This window comes from Numenius arquata, chromosome 11 (assembly GCF_964106895.1).
Source record: "Numenius arquata chromosome 11, bNumArq3.hap1.1, whole genome shotgun sequence".
Classification (NCBI taxonomy): domain Eukaryota; kingdom Metazoa; phylum Chordata; class Aves; order Charadriiformes; family Scolopacidae; genus Numenius; species Numenius arquata.
This window is the reverse complement of record NC_133586.1, coordinates 16,656,698-16,681,428: the sequence shown is the minus strand read 5'-3', so window position 1 is coordinate 16,681,428 and position 24,731 is coordinate 16,656,698. Positions and strand designations below refer to the sequence as shown.

Below are 24,731 nucleotides of genomic sequence, written 5' to 3'. Positions count from 1 at the left end.
TTAATATATTTAATTTCCTGAAGAATATTAATGATGATGATACTAATTTTGACTGGTGTTAGTTAAAACTTTTCCACTAGAAGGCTTTTTTGGATGCAGAACCCTAATTAAATGGAATTGAAATGTTCTGCAGAAATGTGTGAGTCCATTAAATAAAACCTGATGTGCTTTTCTGTCACCTAAGCACATAGGTAGGCATTGGCAGGCTCCCTTGGCACCTGGGATCTTGGGCCATTTCACCAGCTAGCTGGAGTTCTGCCCAAGCGTTTCTGAAAGTTTTCCACTCTATAGAAGATGAAACATTTCCACCTTTTCAAGTTTTTAAAAAGGTAGAAGTGGAAATGTTGAATTTTGTATGGAACAGAAAATGTACTTCCCAGACAGGGCTTTTCAGAAGTGTGATGTGGGGTGCTGCAAGGATGTGTGCACTCTTTCATATAGTTGGGATGCTCAAATATTGAGGTAAAGACAAACAGAAAACTTTGTATTTTTAAGAGAACTTTTTTTTAAAAAAAAAAAACTGAAAAGGCCCTTCTTATTCCCAAAGAGCTACTGTGTGGTTTATTTGTTCTCATTTTGAGATTTGTATAGAGTAGGTGTTTGACATAAGTGGCAAAGTGGGGTTATGATGACATATCTTTTCCTGAGGAAATCTAACCTTGACTTTATGTGAAGAATTTTCCCTGCAAACACTGTGGGTTTGTATGTACGTTTGGTAGCCTGACATTCCGTGGGTGTATAGGAAACTTATTAAAAGCTTAGATTACTCTGGGTTGTGCTGTCCTTTCTTTGGCTGTTTTGATATTTGCAGCTGAATTTTGTAAATATTAATTCAGAATGTGTTGTCATTAATACAGGCTTAATTTACCAGGCACCGGCCCGGAGATACCACTCGTAAAATGCCCTGCGTCGTTTGATCAATTGTCCCTTGTCTACAGAAGAGTCAGAGACATCTTTGATAAAAGCTCTTGGGCCACAGTTGTTTCCTCTGCATCTTTGCACTGTGGCTTTATGATATCCCCTTCAACAACTGAGAACTCCGTATTGGAAAATACCTTGCATTATGAGGTTCTTATTAGAACTTAAATAATGATGAGAAACTTTCTGCCTTAAATCTTTAGGAAAAATACGCTGGGGTAACTTCAGAAGCTCTCCCAAATAGTTTTATTTCACAAGTGTGCTGTGTACTTGTGGCAGTAACAGAAGTCTTAGCTGTTTTACACAAATTAATTATTACTAGGTTAATTACTTACTAAGGTAAGTAATTAAGCAGTAAAAGGTTCATCATAAGGCCAAAATTGCACAATTCAGAAAATTTTGATGTCTAGAGACTTATGTTTTTTCATTGAAAACTCACTTACTGCAATCAATAAACCTAAGTTGTTTAAAACTAATTTAGCACGTAGGATTTCAGCAGTCGTGCTCTAATGCCCCGTTTTGCCAAGAACTATAAAAAGACAGACAAAAAAATAGGTGCAGGTAAAAATTTGGTAATGGCTACAATCATAGCCTTTATTCTCCAGGTCAAGGAGAAGTGACCCATGGGATCTGTCATGTTCTTATGTTGACTCTGTGTCATACAGAAATGGTGAGATTTCTCTTTCTCCAAAGACAATTAAATAAGAGGTAAATAAAATATAGTAGAGCCTAGGATAGAATAAACACCTTAAGGCAATAAAACGGAAATACTCCACTGGAAAATAAAGGTTGGGAATATGTATCAATGATAAAAATCTGCAAAATGTGAGAGAGCATTATCAGAAAGACACAGTAAGAAACTTAAGTGTTCAGTTTACACATAATTATATTTTTTAAGGCAAGAAACACCAACATTGCCATAATTAGTCAATGAAACCATCTTAAATCTGCCTTGTGTTGTGCAGAACAACCCTTTTTTATGATTGGAGCATTTCGTGACATGCTTCTAGTTTGAGTTCGGATCTTTAATGAATGTCACCAACCCCTCTCACCCATCTTTTCCACTCAAATGTTATGAAAGAAGAAGTGGGATACATACCATAAATGTGGAAAATCTGTGGCAAGCGCCTATCCTGACTGTGATTCTGTGTACCCCATAGGCAGTAGTATTGCTTTTGAAGCAGTAGCCATACATAACTTACATTAAATATGAAGTATCTCAAACCATTATGGATATAGCTTAGGAAAATGTACCATGGTTAAAGTTCTGTCCATGTAAAAATCCCTTTTGCAAAAAAGTCTGAATAATCCTTGCAATATTCAAACTAAGTTTTCAACTTCTTTCTTGTATTTCACGTTATTGCTCCTAAATATCTTAGGGAATTCTCTTGCCTGTTCTTGGTGTTTATATGCAGTAGACAGTTTCCATATTTTAGCATAAGAGTTCACCGATTCATACACATTTAGCACCATTAGTATGTTTGGGGTTTCGCTTGAGCGCTCCAAGAGCTGAATTTTCCAGAGGTTCTGTCAGCTTCCCAATATATATTTTCTTGATTTTTAATGTACAGAAGTACTTCAGAAGGTATGGTTAACAGTAGTACTTCAGTGTTTTAGGATACTGCAGGAAGCATTGAGGTGCATTTTTCTTCTGTGAAGTTCTGAGCCTGCGAGACGGGTTGCACAGTGAAGTGGGAGAAGTCTTGCATACTGATTGAAGTTGAGTGAATTTGTGTCTAAGAATTGCTGAAGAATCAGACCCACATTTATGTGTAGTAATAACATGATATAAAGATGTTAATAATTCATCTAAGTGCCTCAAAATAAAAAACAAAATGTGTATCAGTTGGCTAAAACAATGTTTCCTAAATTCCCAGTGAACTATGAATGGTGGGTTTCATATAGCAATTGGAATTGTCTGAGAAGTTACCTTTCTAATTCTTAGAGTAAATGGAATGCATGTGGCACGGAGGAGAGGAAGGGGGGAATAGATCCACAGATATCAGATCACTTCATCAGCTTTGAATAGCAGCGTTAGCACTTAAAATATTGTGGAGTGATTCGGAAACTTCATTCAGATGCTTGTCGAAATGAAGCTATTTTTTTTTGTTCCGCAATAAAACATGACTGCAGGGTGATTTAGATGCATTGCCTGGTTACTGTTCAGAAATAACCTCTCTGCCAAGCTTTAAAGAGGAAACTAATCAAGGAAAATTGTGACTTCAGAGTTGCAACCAGACGGTTGCATTCCTGACATATTTGTAGATTCGTTTACTAGGGTACTGTAAATTTGAGGAGTTGTCATTTATCGATACAGACGAGTGTTGTGGGGGATATTTTAAGGCATTCCAGCTTGTCTCTTTTTTTTTTTTTTTTGTCAATTCATATTGACAGAAGTCTTTGTCTGAAATTCCGGTGCATAGTTATTCAACAATCCTATAATTTGAACAAGAAGTTGCTTTTTATGCATATGTTAGTTTAATTGCATCCAGGTTTTTGAAGCAGAAGAAGCTGCAGATGTCTAGAAACTTTGATCAGGGAAAATCCCTTGAATTAATTTACAAACAGTATTTTAAAAATGTTTTTGTGCACATTTTTTAACTATTCTCATTAATTACAGGTATAGAAAACACCTACTGACAGATGTCAGCATCTGTTTTCGTACAAGAAAGGAGTAATTTTTCTTGATATTTTTAGGAGATGAGTTCAGTACTGCTGATACCAATGAACAAGTTTAAGGCACGTTTTCAAGCCAGACAGGACAAGGACATAAATTACATGAATAGAGGAACTTGCAGTGAAAGTACCCACCAGTACAATCCCAGGTGAGGCGAGTGGAGGAAGAAGGAAGTGCAGGAGAAGCTGCCAAAGTTAAGCTAAGGGTCCTGAAGGAGAAGTGGTCTGTTAGCAATGCTGTTGCTAGATTTTTTAGGTTTGTGGGTTTTTTAATTTTAGGTAGGGCTTGAAAACAGCAAACAACCAAAACTCGTGTAGAAATTTAGGAACCAAGTGTAAGATTACCTCTAGCAAACATGTGCTCCTTTGCCTAACCACAGAATAGTTGTGTTGAAGGATGTTACTCTAAACCCTCTCCCCTAGAAGTAGTGAAAATGGAAGTTGGCACTACATGCCCTGTGGAGCCCAAACCAGTTAATTTTAAAACCTTTGCATATGATACGTTAAGAGCTAACTGCATTCAGAACAACACAAAATCCAGAAATAATTAAAGCAGTGATGATATTAGAAAAACCGCAGCAAGCAAACAAACAAAACCAGACTGTGGTGCTCTGTCTTATTTTTGCTAGTACTTCATCAAGTGTGCTGTGTGTTTGTCCAGAAAGAACACCTTTGCGGGCAGCTTATTGCACGCATAGAGACAGGCAAGTGCAATTAATAAAACAGAGTTTCTTTCTAGTGATAGGTTGGTAAGGCTTTTTTTCGTCAAACTCTTGACTTATATTTGTGGAAAAGCCAATTCTGTCTATTTTATATCTGTCACAGCAGTGTTAGAGAGGCAAAGGGTGGGTGATCTGTAGGGGGAAGAAGCCAGGGAAGCATCCCCGGCCTCCTCCTGCAAAAACCATCCTCAGTTTTTGCCTTCAACACTCAGGAACTTCCCAGCCGAGCAATGTACTGTTTTCTTTTTCTGTATTTCTGTTTGCATTATCATTTGTTAAAGATAGCAAGCATACTAATTATCTTGATGGCTGATTTGAGACCTCAGTTTGGGTCACTTTTTGATGACAATTTTTTGTGATGGTGTGTAGTTTTACTTTGAGCGGGAAAGTGCCATTACAAGGATTCTCTTAATGTGACAATGCGCAGAGGTTTAGAGCTTTCAGAGCTGGAGTTTTGTCAATAATCCTATGGTAGCTCTTGTGTGGTAAGAAAATTATTTAATTACCTGATGATATATCATATTACCCCAGGATCCCTGCATAGACCAACAGCTTAGTTATTAGTGATACACTACTCAATGTTACTCTCATTATTATTCAGCCTTTGGCTCCCTGCCTTAAAAATGCTCCTTGCAGAAGAAGAGAAAATATGGCTTCTCTAAGGACTAGTTGTTGGTACTATTACTACAGTGTTTGATTTAACATTCACAAAGCGGCTGTGTGATAGCAAGTTCTAATCTCTGTTGTAAGAAAGCGAGATGAGATATGGAAGAAGGAGGTTTAAAAGCAGAGTTCAATAATTTAATGCCCTGTGTCAAGTAATTGGGATTGGATTTTTTTTTTTTTTCATGATTAGTATCATATTTATTACTGGACAATGGTCAAAGCAAATTGCATTGGCCAAAACTGTAATAATTATGATTTGGCAGCTCATCTGCAAATTGGATCCAGAGGTTTTCAGTCAGACCCCCAAAATGGAAAGTACGTAGTTCACAGTCAGAGAAAGTGTTGGATTAAGTAAATTGCACTGTAGGTGACATTCTTTCCCCACAAACTGGTAGAGTAGCTGGTTCCAGAAACTGCAGACTTTCATGTTCCTTGTTCTGTATGTCCATTGTATACCTACTGGCTTCTACAGTGAATGAGACAGAGATTATATAAATAACTCTTCTAACTAAACATTCCCGATTCATCCATGGAGTAAGTCCATTCTGCACACTGAATGAGTCTTAGATCATATGGAAAAAATCGTATGTAATCCTATAGTTGAGAATGGGCCTCACAGGCAAAAAGAGCCAAATTATATAGTAATGGCATGGACAATCTCTTCTAAGTTGAGGTTAAACATTCTTTTAATGTCCTATGACTTACTGTATATAACTTCATAGTTTTAGAACAAAAATAAAAAACCTTCAAAACTAGAATGCCATCATGTGATACATCGCAATTCACAGGCCTGATCAGTCTGTTGCAGTTGAACCAATGGTAGAAGGAATTTGCCCTCTTTGGAGGTTTTTCTCACCACAGGTGTTTCTGCTGTTCCTCCAAATACAGCCTGGCTCTGCCCCTGCCCTCTGGCAGAAGCTGCCCCTCTGCGTTTTCTTGCTCAGTCATGCTTCTCACTTCCCTAGTGCCTTGTCTAATATTTTCCATCTCTTCTGCCTTCATTCTCTCCTTCTTCTACTGAGGTTCCTCAGCTTCCCTCCAGTTTCACTTTCTTCTTCTCAGTACCTTCTTCAGCTGCCTTGCTCATGCAGTCTCACCTTTTGAATCCCAGTCCCAAGATTTCTGCAAGCTTTTCCAAAGCATTCCATGCATTTTACGTACAGGTATTTGTATTAGGCTGCTTCTTTGCTTCGTCCGTGCTGCCTGCACGGGTTATTCGTCCGGGCTGCCTGCTCAAGGGTTATTAAGAGCAGGAGAGAGAGATGTCTTGTTTTTGTTTCCAGTGCCTGCCCCAGATGCAGACCTCAGGAGCACGTATCAGTAATTGCTGGGAAGCTTCTCAGCCTCTCTTAGCCTCAGATGTGGAACACCCTCCTTGTAAACAGATTGTTCCAGTAGTTTAGCTGCAAAACTTTAACAAGTTTTGACTGAATGTGTACAAAGTATGATTATCAGAATTTTTTTTCAAAATCTTGAGTCCTGGCTATATTTGAGATTTACATATAAAGGGACAGGATTCATTCTTGACAAAACCCCACTTCCCTGGATGACTTCATTTCACTCATTAAAATAAAACAGGGACTTATATTTTGGAAAAAAAAAAAAAATTATCAGAATATTTGAATCATGGGAAAAAAATAAAATGCTTCTCCCCTCTTGTTTTCCTTCAGACTCCTGGGATGAAATACTTCAGTCAAAAAAATTAGATTAAGACAGATACCAGGAACAGAAAGTTTTAGTCTGAATGGTTAAAAGTTTGATGAACTCTTAAGTAAACAGACAGTGCTACCAGCTGTAGCTGTACCAAAGCATTATAAAAGATGAGAAATGTATCTGCTAACTGGTTTAAGGGGCCTTTTTTTTTTCTTTTTAAGTAGTATGAACTAGGAAGGATGAACATATTGCAGAAACAGTGTAAGAGTGTGTTGCATCAGAAACTCATTTTTGATGGGAACAAGAACTCTAAAATATGAATAATGCTATAATTTCTGTTACACTTGGCTCCTGAGAACTCATAGTGATTTTTAAGCTACGTTTATAGTGCTCTATTACTGTTCACTTTTTGTGGAAAACTAATTGTTCCAGATCGCAGGTCTTTTTTTTTTTAAAAAAAAGAACAAAATGCAGTCTCTCGATGGACTTACCAGAATTCACCCTAGATGTAGTACGATCTGTAGCTTTGTGCCTCCACCTTTCTGCCTCATATAACACTGCATAAATGTTTCCGTTGCCTGGTTGTCACTTAGAGATCCTTCTTTAAGAATATTGTGATTATTGCTGTAGTAAGAATTTTTAATTAAACAAGTGGAATATCATGGTAATACAAATCAGAAACTTTCCTAAACTTTCAGCCCTTCAGCTGGAAGCATTCAGGTAGTCCCTCCTCCCACGCAAAGGCCAGTCATTTAAATGGAATGCATGCCGTTGAATTTCCATTTAAATGGATTAAGCTTCCATGTAGAAAACTGGTAGAGGATTATTCCCACCTCCTGATGAAGCTGGGAGAATGAAAGAGTGAAGTACTGAAACTGTGATGTAAAGACTGCACCCCAGAAAGAATCAGCTGCTCCAAGAACAGTGTTTTTAAAAAATGAAGTTAAATACTGCTGGAAACCCTAGAGTAGATGTTTATCACATCGGCATAATTTTCTGCAAACTATGAGGTCTAGACTTACCATCTTTGCTTTAAGTCTGTTGCTGTCACTGGAGTTGCATCAAGTATGAGTTTGTCTCAGGGTCTTTCAAAGCTGATACTGGTGGTGCCTTTTAAAATGCGTTTTGGAGTGGCTGATTTTTGTAGTATAACTTACATTAAAGCAACTGTCCTTAGTACATAAACCCCATATTTCTGAGGAGGACTCTTAAAACATGCTCTGTTTTCAGATGTATTTGAACAATGTAGACAGATGAGACCCTGAATCTGCAGTAAGGCTGAAAGCTTCCATGTTAAGGCATTCTCAGACTTTGAGCCAGGTTGTGTCAAATGGAAATAACTTTTCATTGATTTCCATTAAACGAGGCAACAGTGTGCAGTTTAAACACCTTGAGCATTATGTAGTGTTTCTATAAATAGATATTTGAATGGAAAGATTCTTGTATTTGGTGGATTTTTTTATGCAGGATATTTATATAGAAAAGTGATACCACTCTGAGACTGAGAACAGCTCTTGTGCAAAGTAGTTATGATTTCTGCTGCAAACGCCAAGCTTTTGATCATGTAAAGAACATCCTGTGTGCAGTCCAGTCTTGATACTGAAGTACTTCTTCACTCAGGGAACTGGGCACTAAAAGAAATTTGGGACAGTAAAATAGTAACTACATTTTGAAAAAAAAAAAACAACAACCTGGCTTTGGAATGAGTTGATAGTCATCTGGTCTTTAGCTGGATCAAAAAAAGACTAACAGTCAACCGGCTGGATCGTTGGCAGGTGTGAGTTGACATAGCTCTGACTCCCACAGCAGACTTGTGTATCACTTACACCAGGTGATACTCTGTTCCAGCATGGTCTGTTTTTGGTATTTGTCTTCCACTTTCTAATTGTTAGACTTAGGTATTGTAGCAACCAATTATTATTTCTCAGATTGGGGTTTTTTTCGTTGTTTGGTTGGGTTTTTTTGGAATAGTATTTGTAAAATTTTAGCAGTAAACAGAAATGGATGATTTCCTTGGCACATTTTTGATATTACTGAGGAACTGTACTGTTAGTTTTCCTAGAGCTCTTTGATGAGCCCCTCCTAAGCTTAAAGTGCCAAACGTTTCCAGTCATGCACATTAGATCAGTGTAGATGCTTTCTGTGGGGTGGATGAGTGGCTAACATTTTATTTAAAACCAAAGCTGGACTTGAATCTTTTACAAGTTGTTGAAAATCTTAAATAAAGTAAGTTCTTTCAATCGAATCAGGTGGATCTGCCAGTGAGAATTTTAAAAAACCCACAAACCTGTAAAGTTAAACAGAAATACTTCTTTTTCCGTCTGTTTGGTTGATCTTTCTTCGCCATCATTAGACATACTGTGTTTTCAGCTGTAAAGTGCTATGGAAGGGAAAAAAGGTAGAGCAGTAATCAATGCACTTGCCACATTATGCATTAATGCCTTATTTGTCTGACACATTGCAAAGTTAATAAAGATTAGGTTTGGGTAACAGTTCAAAGACTTTTCTGTTTAAATTCAGATGATTTTCTCAGTGCAAAGCTGAAATCATTAATGGAAAATGGATTCTTAATTTCCAGGCTGAGATGGCAGCACCTACCTCGGGGAAGGCAGGTGCCCCGGTGTGCAGCTCTGCCACGGACCATCTGCCTGGTTCCAAACACAAGCTCATTGCTGGCTGAATGGGATTTGGGCAGAAATATAATGATTTTTTGTTGTGCGTGTGTCTAAGGTCTTTTCCATCGATGGCAGGCAGCCCCCTGAAAGCAATGAGGGAAAAGGCCCTGCATTGCTTGCTCCCTTCGACTCTGTATCACTTCAGAACCTCTCTCTGGTTCGTAAAGAAAGTCAGTAGTTTATGATGACTGTCATAACTAAGCTTAATCTCCATTGCAACAGACAGGTAGGTGTAAATTCATCGCTTGAGGAAGTGCTGAGATTTCGGTAATACAGGTGCTCATCCCTCATAAACCTGTCCAGATACCACTGCATTCACAGATGTTAATTTTCATTCCATGTCAAGCCAGACATTTATGGTGTACTATCTGTGGTCGGGGACTGTAACTAGAGCTGCCTAGCACTATTTTTACTGCAGAGCTATTCTTCACAGAATTTATGCTTTTTAAAGTTTCTTGTATATTTTTGTTTTTCAGAAGCATCAATTCCATTTTAATAAAGTTCTGCCTGATATTTTGTGCCACAGATATCTAGACACTTGTAGTATACCTTATTTCTTTTTTTAGTTGGCAGACAATTGTCTTCATGTTCTGTTACTGTTTTTAAAAATTAGAAACATTGGTTCTAAAAGATACTCCAGTAGTTTAAATGGATCTGTTGCTGTCTTTCAGCGTGTGTCCATCCAGAGAAAAGGTTGCCTGGATTCTAAGTAACACTGCTTGGGGCGTGCACCTTCCTTGGCAATGCAGAGAAACAACTTAGCAGAAGAACTAAAATTATAAGGACCCCAGATTTTGCTTTCAGATACGGACATAGAACTTCCATAGGTTTCAGGAGGAACAAGACACCAGCATTTCAGGGCAGAAGTTCATTTTAGACATGGTAGATTGTTGTGTAAAGAATTGGAATTTATATATCATGCATATTGCAAGGACATGCCACTTTTAAGAGTATGTTCTGAAAATGAAAGAAGACTTTTGAGATTACTGTTTCAGAAACAAGTATTTTAATTATTTTTCTTTGGAAATGCGTTTATCCTTTGGAATGTCAAAGGAATAATACGATTAGATAGAACCACTGCAGAAATGAAAACTACAGTGCAACTAGATTACTTGGACTTAATTTAATATATAGTATTGCACACATAGAAGATAGTAATTGAATATGAATATGAATTATGCCTGAGCCTGGGGAATCCAGAAGGACTACGGGGCCTTGGAAAAAGAGTTTGCCAGTTACTGTAGGTCATAAGAATGAAACAGTGCCAAAAATCTTAGTCAATGTTTTAATTGCTTTTAGAGGTGGTTTCAGGATCAAAACGACCCATTTCTGTATTTCCAGAAGTGCATTATCTCAGTGCAGCTTCGGAACGGCGTTGCTAGTGGCAGCCATGCACCCAGCCTAAGCCCACATCTGCTGCCAGACTGATCCTTTTCTGGTGTCTTGCCAACACTTCATTAATTAACCAAAGTGTCAACAATTTGTTAAAAACCTTTGCTTTTCGAATGTTTCCCAAAAGCTAAAATGCAAGTAGGGTGGTTTCTTGGTTTTACAGCGTTAGCTGTACCAGCAGCTCATTGTAAGAAAGCTGTAATGGTACATGACAAAGGAAGTACTGTGTGTCGCTGCCCCTCAGAATACTTTCATACCTGCATATTTCAGATGGAATTGAGGCATAAATAAAGCTGCTGTTTCAGAAGTGCAAAGTTTCTGTCAACTACAGACACAGTGCATTTCAAGAAATTTGGCCTGAGGTCCCAAAACACAAAGGGATACTTCTGAAATGTTCTGTCTGAAGCACTGCGGCCCCAGCAGCGCGGCGCTGTGCTGCTGCTGTTCCTTTCATGTTCTGAAAGGACAGGAAGAACCCTTGGCCGAGATGTCCTACTCATTGAAACAGCCCCTTCAAAACGCAGCCCTGGAAGCTCTGAAAGCGTCTTACCTTGGTGAAAATGTCCAGCGCTTTGAAAGTACTCAACTGAATAAAGTCCCGCGTACTTAATTTACGGCATTGGTTTTGCCAAGCAGCATATTTTAAATAGGAGGAATATAATCTAAAACCATACAAAATTGTGGATTCTAGATGCTCTTTCTCATTTTATAGTGCACAACTGAAAGAATAATAATAAAAAATCCTCTCCCAGCATAGTTTTCTAGATAATTTATATCTGCCTCTACGCTTTGGAATCTGAGATTTATCTTAGTAGATGCAATGTATATATTTGCTGATCTGGCCTCCACAGACCTGGTTTAACAAGGAGATTTTAGTTCTTCTTTTAGAAGCACCCAAAGAGGTCATCCTATTTTTATACCAAAACCTCTATGAAAAACTTTAGATAACTCCCTCAGTAATCACAAAACAAAATGAAGCTTTTGAGGAAAAAATGAAACTTCAGCTCTGTCGTTAACAGAACAGTGAATCAAAGTCAACATTTTGTTTTCCAAAAAAATTGTTTTCAAGTCCCTGGGAGGCAGCACGATCCTGATGCCCTCATGTCACTGAGGGGGCACCCAGGGAGAATCACACAAATATCTTATAGCGAAGTTCATTCCAAAAGCCTCTGGAAGATTTTGGAAAGAGATCCAGGTTGTTTAAATGCTAGTGCTCTGGCTTAGCCATGGAAATGTTTTTCATCTGTAAACATACCAACGTGCCCGCTTTTAAGGCAGAACTGCTCTTTTTTGGGAAGGTCGCAGGACCCGCGGCAGGGTGCACAGCCTGTGCTGCCAGGGACAGGGCTGGGGAAAATGGGGCTTTCTCTTCCCTCGCCTTCCAGCATCTCCCAGCCGTGTGGGGAGCTGGGGAGCAGACAGTGAACTCTGTAGGGTACAAGGGTTACACGTTGTAAATATGAGCTTGCTTTGGGGTGTCATCTTCCCATCACAGATGCTCATTGCTGTCTTTTTGGAGTCTTATAGTTAAGCTATATGTGTTTGTGACAGAAATAGTAATTAAATTAAAGTGTAAAAAATAGGTTGTACTCTCAAGGAATAAATAAAAAATAAGGATCTACAGAAACTCCTATACTAAAGTTTTGCTTTTGATTGTACAGGGTCATGCTTTTTCTTTTAGTGATAACAGTGTATTTTCTGCCTGAAGGATGTGCTAAAAAGCCAGAAAGGCCAAGAGAAAGTGCCTGGCACTCGCAGCTCTTCTGAGAAAGGCTCAAGGATTTCATTTTCAGGGGGGCTGAGCAGTTCGAGGTGTAAAACTGTCATTTTGTTCAGCTATGCGTTAAGAATTTAGATGGGGTCAATAAACGATGTATAGATGTCAACTAGAATATAAGTAGAGTATAGTATAAGTTTAAGCCTTGGCGATTCATAAACTGTAGTAAATTTGACTAGTTGCACCTTGTAGTTAACTCTTTCATAAAATATTTCTAAAAGACATTTAAAACCAAAAAAGAGTATAGTCTGCATAAAGAATAAAGCAAAGAGGATTCGCCAACCAGGTCACACTCTCAAATTTTTACTCAAATTTTATTTTGTAAGTAAACTTTCATGAAAGAAATGGAGGAAGGACAGCTGAGTTGGGACTTTTAAAGTAGCAGGGACGTTACAAAGTTAGCCTTTCCTTCTGATTTTGGCTTGATCTCCTCAGTGTTTAGCATATTTGTTAGCCCTTTGTCCTGCTTTAAAGCAACGGGGCACTGTCCTGTGGGCAACTTTCAGTAAGTTTAAAAACAGAAATTGTAGCTATATAAAAATGATCTTGGAAGGGGCGGGTGTCACTATTTTTTGGCAACAGCAATGAATATTTTGATCCTTTTATTCATACACTGTCTGCAGTTGGTATGAACGGGGTGTCCGGGAAATGGTTTATGAGCCAGAAATACTGGTACACAAGAGCACAAGCTCAAGGCTCAGGAAAGGGAAAACAAGAAACAACAAAACTTCACAATAGACTGTCAGAAAACATGTGCCAAAAAAAGGGAAAGGCGTTCAAAAAGAAACCCTTCAGGCTGGGTTCTTTGCTGATGCAAACTGATGTCGTTCTGCTGTAATTTAGCGTAGTGACCTTAATTTATGCCAGCTCAGGTTCTGTCCCTTCACCTTCAGGATATGTGCTATAAATGATTTTCATAAAACTGTGACCTTCCTGAGCTGGGTCGGTTGGTTGGTGTGGCAGAACTGCCTGTGCTGCTGTTGTGTCACAGATGTAAGTATGCCTGTGTCCATTGTGGGAATGGAGCTTTGCCTTCTGAGCTTGGCACTGGAAAGACTTCTGGTCCCACCCTTCCAATGTAGTTTGGTGGCTTGTGGTCCTATTTTCAGGGAAGCTTTTTTTTGTTGTGGGTTTTTTGGGGGGTTTTTTTGTTGTTTTTTTTTTTTGTTAGAGGCTTTGTTGAGGAAAACAATATTTCAATGTACTTGGAGATCTCGGAAGGGTGGGCGAACAAAGCACAGATGGCTGTTTGGCCAGAAACAGTGTTTATTCTAGAAGATTTGTTACCGTAATTGTATGAGAAGATAAAGTAGTCCGTGAACCTTCCCCCGGGCATGTCTTTGGTACGGTTTATAGCCCACTTGAAAACTCTTGACTTTGACATTTCACTGTTCCAGTTAAAATCATTTTCATCTATAGATGGTGGACACAAAGCAAGGACTCCCCAGGGACCTCTGGTGTGGCTTTCACTGCAAAGATGACCAATATATACAAATTCAAGAGAACTGACTTGCGGTTGCGACAAGAGCTCTTGGTGATTCCCTTGCTGTTCTCTTCAAAAATACAGTTATTTGGGCATGCTGCTGTCGTATAATACTGTCTCTAGTTTTCCCTTGAAATCTGTCTTCTGTAGAAAAAATATTCTGCTGTTCTAGTCCAGTTCTTCATGTGGTTCTACAGTTTTTGAATAGTGTGTTTAATAGCCATTCTGATCATCTAGAGGCTGCCTAAAAAAATGCATCTGTGACCAAATCTTGTCTGTTTTCTCCAAGTACAGAAATTGTTCTAATTAACCCCCTGCCTTTTCTAGAAATCTTTCTCCCCTTTGTGTGTGCCCACACACAGAGTAGTCTCTTGCTGTAACCGCTGCAGTGTGAAGATGCAGGCAGAACAAAGTAATTAAGTATTTAAGTATTTAACTTGTATTTACTTTAGGAATCTGCTTCACATGTAAACAAGGCTTGTCTGCCAAAGCCTTGCATTGCAGGTGACCTAATAAACGATGTTACTTCTAGCTGTAAAACTTACCTTACCTCAATGCACATTTGTGTGTGTGTATTGAAGCAGAGGATGAGAATAAGAAGCTGATGTGGCCAACTTTATGAAAGCATGTATGTTAAATGTTTCAACTGTTGAATCTGAGCCCAGAAAATTAATAATGAAAAATGTGAAGCTGTTGTGAAAAGGAAATTATTTGGATCTAATTTATTGAATTTATCTTGGAGTGTTGTCTTTTTGCTGAGGAAAATGATGGCTCAATAAAAAATTTGCTTTTTTGGTAGAGCCGTTGCTCCATGAACTCCACAAATGAAGTTTTTTTTTCTACAAGTACTTTTGATACTGTTACTTAAAAGTACACTGATTGTTACTTGTTTTAAAGAAAAAGAGTCTTCTGATGTTAGTATTCATCTGGATTAGAATTTGGCAATGCCTTCGTTAACCTTCTAAAGTGAATTAATAAGAAAGCAATAACAGTATTACTTGTTGATTATAACGTGACTGGTTTTTTTATTTAAACAGATGTGTCCTGAAAGCAGCAGAAATATTAGAGAGGTGCAATGTGCATCATACAATAACAAGCCATTTATGGGTCGATTTTATGAATGGGAACCTTTTGCAGAAGGTAAGGGAAGACCACTTGGTTTTGCATTATTATACAGATTGTGTTTTGGAAAGGCAAATGTGATTTTTACCCAGTGGAAGCCATCAGGCTTTGACTGGGTGATTCTTGCTCATTTTGCTCTGTTCATCTGCTGCATTTATTCATGGGCAGATAAGTAGATAATCTCACATTAATATCTGTTATGTTTTACAGGAATGAAAGCATGTAAGTCCTACTTTGACTGATATATCATTGGCTCTGTGTAGTGTTGCAACGGTATTTCAGCTACTGCACTGTTAACTGTCGTCTTACATATTTACTTTTGATGACAAAAGGCTCGGTATAGCTACATTTCAGTAAATGGAGTTAATTTTTTTTTAGCACGTGACTCATGGTCCTTATGCATTGATTTCAGGACTCTCTGGCTGTCTAATTTGTGTTTTCCAACGGTATGTTTGACAGTTGGGATGGTGACTATGGGAGGGACACCCGTGCTGTGGAGTTCCCCATCTACACATTGAACTGGTTGTCCTGGAACACAAAGCAGCAGCTCTAGTAGTTGTCTGCCACCCCTCTCCAGTCCTAACCCCAGGAGGATAAAATCTCGGTCGTTTGGGGGTTATAACCTCTCTCCAGAAACATGTTTTGTGAAATAGTTACTTGTTTTGTTTTTCATTCTGTAAACAAGAGCTGGGCCCACCTCAGTTGAGACTCGTGATTATTTATGAGGTAAATAATTTATTCCTCAAAGGTGTGTCTGGATTCGCACGAATTTAGTTCATGTCTTAGTTTTTAAATTAACATGTTTTAAAAGTTGTTTTCCACAAAACTTCAAAGAGCAAAGAAGGTTTATGATAGAAAAATACGTATGCATGCTGTGGACTAGCTGTCTATAGTATTCTGAGGCCGCTCTGTCATTTGGCGTGAGTCACTCGGAGGAGGGTGCGACGATGACTTCGTTACCCTCAGAGCCCTTCGCCAGTGGCTGTGCCACGCTCTGTGCCACGTCTCCTCTCCAAATGGAGGCACAGTCTCACCTTAATATTTTAAAATGCAGGATATAGGCCCATCTACTTATCCTTTCTGGATTTGAGAAGAACAAAGTAAAAGGAAGAGAATTTGGTTGTATTTTTTAAGAGTCTCTTGAATATGGCTTTTATTGCCTTCTGTGTAAGTAGCTACATAAAATACAATGCCACACAATTAAATAGAAGTAATATATTGTGCTGTGGCTTTTAATGTCTTACAGTCAGTGCTTGCAGGGAATTCTCTTTGCTGGAACACTTCACTACAAATAAAGGTTTTGGTGTACTATGATTTATCTTTATGGCAGTGCCCTGCCCCTGTGTGTCCTAAAATTGACGTAGTGGCAAGAGTTACCTGATTATGCACAGGGTCAGTGTTGGTGATCTACTCTGGGGCAATTAGTGCTCCTGTGTATGCTTTCCTTCAACCATTAACTCATTGTGCTAAGTTGCTTTCCCAGCTCCAAAAGGCGGCCAAATAAGAGATTTGCGAAAGGAATGGGGAAGTTTCTTTCATTGTGGAGGGATTCCTCCTGATTCTCATGTTTTTATTCCCGCTCCCTTCATCCTAATAGGTTTAGAAGGAGAAAAGCATGATAGCTACTGGTGATTTTTTGCTGTTAATAAACTGAGGTCATGTGTATTCTGTAGTGTAGAGCCTGATACTATGTTTTGAAGTGAAAGCAGCGAAAAGCCGGTCTGTGTGGGGCTGCAGGTGGGTGCATCAGTGGCAGAGGGCACGTGCTGCCGCCACTGCACCACTCTCAGGGATGGGGGGAGCCCCTTGCTGGGCTGTGCTGGGGGAATGGCTCCCCGAGCCAGCGCTGGGGTTCTGTGCCTTGCCTTGTTGCACAAAGGCAAAATGCCTGTTTTGTAACAGAAAAGACCCTTCCAAGGGTGTGCTGAAGGAAGTATTAGAAGTTGTCGTTCATTTATTTTTTCAGGGCACTCAAGGAGGTTGCAAGTGTGTGAAGTTCCTTTTTCGTATGCTCGGAAATGGACATTTCCGTGGGTACTTACCATGCTAGCATGCTCTCTCTAGTTCCTTTACATGAGCAGCTTTGATCCACAATTGATGTTATCTATTTTTACAGCTCAATGTGAGTCAGTGCAAGTTCAGGTAGGCTCATATCTAACTCCCAGTTGATCTAACAATGTTTGTTGCTAATGTAGTCATGCCTCAATCCTGGTTTTATCATAGAATCATAGAATGGTTTGAGTTGGAAGGGACCTTAAAGATCATTGGGTTCCAAAGACCCTGCCATGGGCAGGGACGCCTCCCACTAGGCCAGGTTGCTCAAAGCCCCATCCAACCTGTCCTTGAACACCTCCAGGGATGAGGAAGTGGGTAGAGTGAAGACTTGCAGAGCTATACCTCTTTATCTTAAATAAGGAATATTCAGTGTATACTATGCTTTTAATTAAAGTCACATTTGGCATTGTGAGATTGTCCAAAAGGAAGTTTCAGAGCTGTAAAACTTTGGCACTTTGTACCATGCATTTAGGCAGAAAAAAGAGGTTGGTACCCCAGCAAGCGCATGGCTGGAGGCATATTCTGTGGACAGGATGACTTCTCCTACAGCATGGCCCCAAAAACTTATGATGTGTTAGCTTTGATGCATCCTTTTTCAAACCGCTATTGACAAGACACCACCAATGGTGGGCGAGCTCAGCCCACCTCCATCTCCTTGCTTCCTACACAGCAGCTGTGACTCACCCTGCCCTGTGCCAGGAAAGATGACTCAGGGGATCTAAAACATGCCACAGTCATTTCTTTTTCCCTCCCCTGCATAGCACAGCTTGCCTCTAATGTTTATGTTGGATCAATAAAGGCAGCTAAACCATAATTTACAGCCCTGTGTTGATGGTGAGTTAAGTGTAATTATTACTGTTTTTTAAAAATAAGCATATTTTTATTTCTCCCTTGTTCAGATCGGTGCAGCTGCATTTCTAAACCCCTGTTTTATCTGCTACTGCTCCAACACAAACTTTTGTCTTTATTAAAAAAACCATATTAAAGGGACTATAAACCCTATGAATTTAGAGTATTTAATGAAAAAACCCTAGTTTGTGTTGGAGAACCAATAGCACATAATGACTTTAAAGGCAGGATTTGAGAGGAAGGATCCAGTTGTGACAGAGGGAAAACATCACAGTGACATGACCGTAAAACCTGTAAGGAAGTTTAAATCTACAGAAGCAATAAATGTTTTAATCGCTCTGATAATTGAACTCTTTAGTTTGAACTCTTTATTTCAACTAGCTTTTATTTTTAATTGTGATGAAAAATTCATAACCTGAAGTCTTTGATATCTTGATGGGTGTATGAAAAGAATCTATTGAAAGGGGAAAACCTGTTGGTTCATTGAAAAGGATAACTCAGGGAAACTGATCACAGGAGTCTCTCAGTGAAGAATAACTGCATTTTTTGAGAGAAGGGAGACAACTGCTGATGTTTTTGGTCAGAAATCCTGCATAAGGTTAAAGAAGAGATACAGTCCTCTCCAAAAGAAGCTCTGTCTGAGACTTCATATTCAGGAGGATACCTGGATAGTCTTATGTGTCCAAAATACATTGTCAAATATAGTATTTTCAAATCAACAACTGCAGAAAATCCTAGTCAAGTGCAGGCCCTCTTGCTTGGGGAGGGGAGCTGCGGCAGGGCTGCCTCTGCCTGCTTTGTGAGTGGAGGAGGACTTCGAAGTCTAGGAGAAGCTGTGATTGCATCTCCGGTGTCTAAAACTTGAAACTGCTAAAAATGTAATCTTTGGGGACTTGCCTTTTTTCTTCCTTTTAAACTTAGCAATTTACAAGCAGAATAATACTGCAAAGCTTGAGCATTTTGTCCTAAGAGACAATTTCACTTTCTTAAAAAAGAGGAAAAAGAGTAGTTTTTGCAAGTCATAGCCTGGGCCACTGAAAGTCAGACATGATTTGCCCCTAAAAGACACTGAGGCTTTGCCCCTTTCCGTCATAGTAAAGGAAATGCAAAATTTTCATGGAAATTATTCTGTTTTCTTTTTTGGATTTTTTCCATTGTGTTATTTTAGAGCAAAGTTTTAATGGGAAGTTTCCTAAAATGCAGACCTGACCAAGCATTTCCTCCAAATGACATTTTTGTTTGCTTTTGGTTGAAAACCAGCTCTAGTTTCAGTGCTGCCCTTTGGGGTGAAAGTGCTTATTTTCAGGGCAGCATGCTTATTTACCTGCTTATTTACCTGCATCGCACCAAGAGCAGGAATTCTTGCTGTTTCCAGATGTTATTTTACATCTGTCCAGGGCAGGGGATTGGAACTAGATGATGATCTTTAAAGTCCTTTCCAACCCAAACCATTCTATGATTTACACGTGCAGCTGTAGCTTGTGCTAGAGCTCACTGGAGCTAATAACAGGAATGAGGACGTGGCTGAAGGACCATCATAGCGGTGGCTGTACAGATGATTTAGTTCCATTTGGAAGAATCAAGATGTCTTTGGCTTAACATGCTGTATCAAGCCAGATGAGTTTCTAGGAGCAGAGCCATGGTCAGATCTGGAAAGCTGTTTGAAGAGTTTGTTGCTGGCAGATGGTGGCTGGAGCCCAAGGGCCGGCAGGGGCTGGCTGGGGACAGCACCTCCAGCAGCAGGTCTGCAGGGTCAGCCGGGAAGGGGACCTCTGGAAGGCCTGGTGGAGTTCATTCCAATTTCAGCTGGCTTCTGTTTACTTGAAATGAGTCAAAATCCAAACTTGGAATGGACGGAAGGGTATTTGGTCTGTATGGTTTTCACACTGGACTTCACGATGCTCTTTCGCTGAAATGACTTCCCTGTTGGCTCTCCATCCCGAAGCCCATGTTGTGTTCAGAGGAGAACTCACAGTGGAGGCAGATCTGTGCATGCTGCAAAGTCCTTTCTGAATGTACTTCTGTTAAAATACCTTCTAGTAACCTGACTTCTAGCTATAGATGTCTCCCAGCTACAGCTGTGAAAAATATAAGCTCTGAAGAAATGTATAACTTCTACAGGTGTCTAGCAAATACTGCAACTTCAGTACTTTGTGTCAGATGAGAGGCATTTATGATTTGGACTGAATTTATTTTTACTGTTAGGATGGAGACTGAATACTAATGCAGGACTGCTACATTTATTTATTTGTGTTTGTTGTTGCTGGATTTGGAACAACAGATTTCACTATTTTGAGTGACAAAATAGCTTCTCATAACATCAAAATGTAGTGGCCCAACTTAAAATGTTAACTTGCTAAGAAACCTCTCCAGTCTGCTGGTAATTGATGGCTCTGAAGACACTGAATGAGCTCTGATTAAGATGATTTATGGATTTTCTTCCATAAAATGGAGGAAAAGCCTGGTAGATCTTTTAAAAACCTTAATAGCATTAAGGACTTCTTTAACAGAGTCTCCAGATATGGTTTAGCGGTGGTTATGTCAGTGTTAGGTTGGTGGTTGGACTAGATGGTCTGAGAGGGGTCCCTTCTGACCTAGACAATTCTATGATTCTATGAAGTCAGAGGGCTGTTACCAGGAGCACAGTTACCAGGACAGTGCAGGCACTGCCTGCAGGTCCTCGACAGCCAGCTGTAGGCACAGAGCAGTTCTGCCCATGTTTCGGGAGGTTTTGGTTCATTTGCTTGGGCTTTGTGCAGACAAGGCTTGTGAGGAAACCATTTATTCAGTTCTAAAGTCTCAGCAATTAGATGTTTTGTAGAGTATTTTCAGTTCAGTTGATCAGCAGAAATCATCCACCACAACTATCGAACCTCGGGACGTCCCTTCCTGGGAGTGTCTGTAAGTCTGCTAAATGAGTATCAAAATTCTGACAAGTAATGCTTCTCTTGTCAGATTTCTAGATGTTGCTTCCAAACTTTCTGCTATTACTTGTCACTATTTGTATACAGTTACCAAATGCACAGATAATTTTGCAGTAAGTTTTGGGGCCATATATAAATGTGGTCTTTTGGGTATTTGTGTGAAGTTGAAAATCAATGAATATTTTGGGCCAACCCTGAATATGTTATACTTCTTTTCAGTGGTTTAGTGTGTCGGTTTTTCTTCTGTTAGAATTATGAGATACATGTATTAAAATTATTATAGATATATATTGTTGGTATGCACGTTATAAGTGCAAGCATTCATTCAGTGTCCATTGTTGGATTTCATTACATTGCAATATAAAGCCATTCTAGAAGCATTGTAAAGTTTGATATATACAGAGAAACATAACATTCGTGTCATCTTTTTAGGGTGACTGGAAGTGGAATTCCGGTTAGAGTAATTAGAGAATTCATCCTTGCGTAAAATTAGTAAGGTCGGCCCTGGTGTATGTTCCCTGAATGGCTGTGGTTTCTGGGATAGAGGCATGTGGTCCTGGAGAAGACAAGGTAATGGAGTCCCAGTCCAGGAACTCTTGGCCTTTCCTGGTTTGTGTCGGCCCGTTCCTTGTGGCTCAGGATATGCTGTGCTGAACTAGTATTCTCTTAGTTTTATGTGCAATACTTTGGCAACCTAATTTTTTCACCCAGAGGACAAGAAGAAGTCTTACTGTTTTATGCTTTCTCTAGTAAATTACTTCTAGTTAGTTAACATACAGATGTTGAGTATATACACAGTATCTCAAGAAATAATCCAGCTGTGCTGCAGTTCATCCAAGCTGCAAGGTATTATATTCAATGAGGCAGCTGCTTGAAATCTTCATTTCTCATTGCAATAGACCATACTTCTCTGCTTTTTTTTTTTTTTGCCTCCACCTGTAAGAAATCATCTTGTTTTTATTCCATTTTGTGGCTAGTTGTTCTTGAAGCTTGTACTTGTATTTTCTAGGATTTTTTTTTTTTTTTTTTTTTTTGTTACTCCTGTTGTATGTGAAATGCTGTAGCCAGACAGATTCATCGAAGAGCAACAGACAGAGTTTTGGGAATTTTGAAATGTAATGAATAGATGGTATTTGTATTTGTTGATTAGCTACAACTCAAATAGTGTGCGCTTCCCTAATGATAGGTAATAACAGAATATAGGTAATAACAGAATTGACATACTTATATTTCATCATAAAAAAAAAAAACAAAGGAATTTTTTTTTCCTTGTTTGCAGTATGTGTATAGAAAAACACCTGCCTAGGAGTTGGTCTCAGTTTCTTCCTGCAAACCAAAAGTTTAAGCCTGTGCCTGTCAATTAAAATAAATGTTAAACAACTATCCTGATATAATTCTTTTCTACATCCTGTTCACACATACATTTTTACATGCACTTTTCTTCAGGGTTGTGATCTAGCATAATTTGAGGTTTAGGAAATAAATTTGGAAAAATCTCGTGAAAACTTTGCCCTGTTTTTTATGTTTTGAGAACTCATGGCTTCAAGTCTTCAACTGCTACATGAGTTGACACATGAAATGTACTGCAATTTCCTTTGCTTGGCCTTCTCTGTTATCTGCTGAGCTACTTTTAGGTTGGATCAGCCTCAATCTCTAGCTGTTTCGGGAACAGTTACTCAGCAAATGAGTAACATTAAACTGAAGAGTAAAGCAGTAGCACATCAGTGTAAGAAAAGACATCCTCAAGCATATACCTGAAATTATTGACAGGAGCACGAGCACTATAGGGATACAATTCCTCTTGAATTCTGATGGAATATGAGCTCTGATTTCCTTCAGACTCATTGGAAATCCTGTCTGAGGCAGTGAAGTATCCATTTTTCATACGTGACTGAAAATTCGATTTCATTTTAAACTGAAATCTCTTAGAAATGTTGCTCACTTATGAGACAAGAATTTATTCAAATGCAGGAGAACAAGAAGTTAATTTATGGTATATTCCTTTTTCCCCTTTGTTTATTTCCGATTTGTGAATGGATCACAAGAGAAAGCAGATGGAAGTTAGCAAAGCTTTAAACGTATGGCTGTGCTAAAGTATCTGAGGCATTTCTTTGACTTCATCAATAAATCTGCTTCCTGAACATCTGTTGTGTTGAGCTTGACCTGGAAATTGTAAATATCCTGTGTATTACTGAAATATGTAACTATTTCTATAGAAAGCCGTAATAAAAAAGTGCTTAGATATATATATGGAAACCTAATGCTTCCACATGGCAATTTACCTTTTAAAGTTATTCTTCCTATATAATTTTATTAATATACGTGTTTTGGTTTGCATTTGTAAGAAGCTTAGTGATATCAGAGCCTGGCTTTTACCTGGGATTCTGTGGTTTGTTACAATTCAAATAATAATGCATACATATTTTTAACTGTACACTTTTAAGCAGGGACCGTACTTTGATGTATGAAGTCAACCATATCCCTGTAATAGGCCACATGCACCACATGTTGTAATGTTTGTAGTTCATTGTGCATTCCTCAATTTCCCCACTTTTCTACTTGCTATTTGGAGGGGAAAATGGGTTAAGAGGGATGAGAGCAAGAAGATTTGGGTGTTTATAGATGGACACCTGGATGAGCTTCAAGAATTGGAAAGGGTTGTTAGTGCCTTTAGGAAACTGGGAAATTACATCCATCAAATGTTATCATTCAGCAGTAAACTCAGTGTACTCCAAAGTGAACTTGAACGTAAACCGTGTAAACAGAATGTATTTTTAAGAAGACAGGAAAGTGAGAAAAAGGAGATGAGCTGACAAGCCATATCTGTCCTAACCTTACGAGGTTTAGATACATTTAGCCTAGCTTTGCTGTAGAAGAGACATTGTCTTCTGTATCTAGGTGACCGATGTTTTCTGCTTCATTTTAGAGTATCTGAGTTGCCTAGTTGCATTAATTGTGAGCTGGTGAACATCTCAGGAAGAATTAAGCCTGCGTTTCAAAGCACGCTTCTTAGTTCCTTTGATGGGACCAGAAAGTTAAGGACGGATGTTGTGGCTTTCAGGCTCAGATTTAGGAACAAAATTGTATCCAGATTGTGTGGTAATGAAGATCGTTAGGCTGGAATAGAATGTAGAAGGAAGATTTGATTTTTGCAAAGCACATGGTTAAGTTCCTAGGGCATGTTATAAAAGCAACCCCACCAACAGCAAGGCCTCCATGGGCTCAGATCACTATTCGTGTCTGCAGTATCCACAAACTACCTGATCCTGTGCAAGCGTCTCTGAGAAATGCAGCGCAAATGCATACACTCATGACTTGAACCGACAAAAAAAACCAACAACTTTTTTCCACTGTAATATTCTCTATTTTTATTTGTTCTTCTGAAAATGAGTGAACAAAGTCTTTGCTGAACTTCTATAGTAGTTTTTTACCTGTTAGTGACCCTTGGAACAAGATACAGACACTCAATATTCAGAAATAAATTTTAAAAAACCCAACAGCGTGCTATAAAACTGAATCAATGGAATACTTTGATCCACAAAACCCAACCTACTGGTATAAAGTACTTAGTAGTTTTTACAGCTTTCTCAGTGTCTGACTTAGCTGTCAAGCAAAGTCTTTAATAAGCAGGACTACATGAGCCAACACTATGTGACCTCACGTAATCTGTAACAGTCCTTATATTTATATGTATTCCTTACATCGCTTCTTCTGTCCAGTGGCCGTGCAGAGCAGTCTGAAACTTGCTGCAAGTGGACAAGTGAGGATTTGGGGAGCAGTCTGGCTTCTATAAAGGTGGGCATAGGAATACCTTAGAAG

General features: G+C 39.0%; 1 protein-coding gene across 1 annotated transcript in view; it reads left to right on the top strand.

Annotated features, from left to right (window-relative positions):
- Positions 1–24,731, top strand: part of THSD4 (thrombospondin type 1 domain containing 4) — a 283,017-nt gene that overhangs the window by 38,681 nt on the left and 219,605 nt on the right. Inside the window, exon 5 of the mRNA XM_074156071.1 lies at positions 15,000–15,102. Coding sequence (XP_074012172.1) covers positions 15,000–15,102 — 103 coding nt within the window. The remainder of the gene's footprint in view (positions 1–14,999; positions 15,103–24,731) is intronic.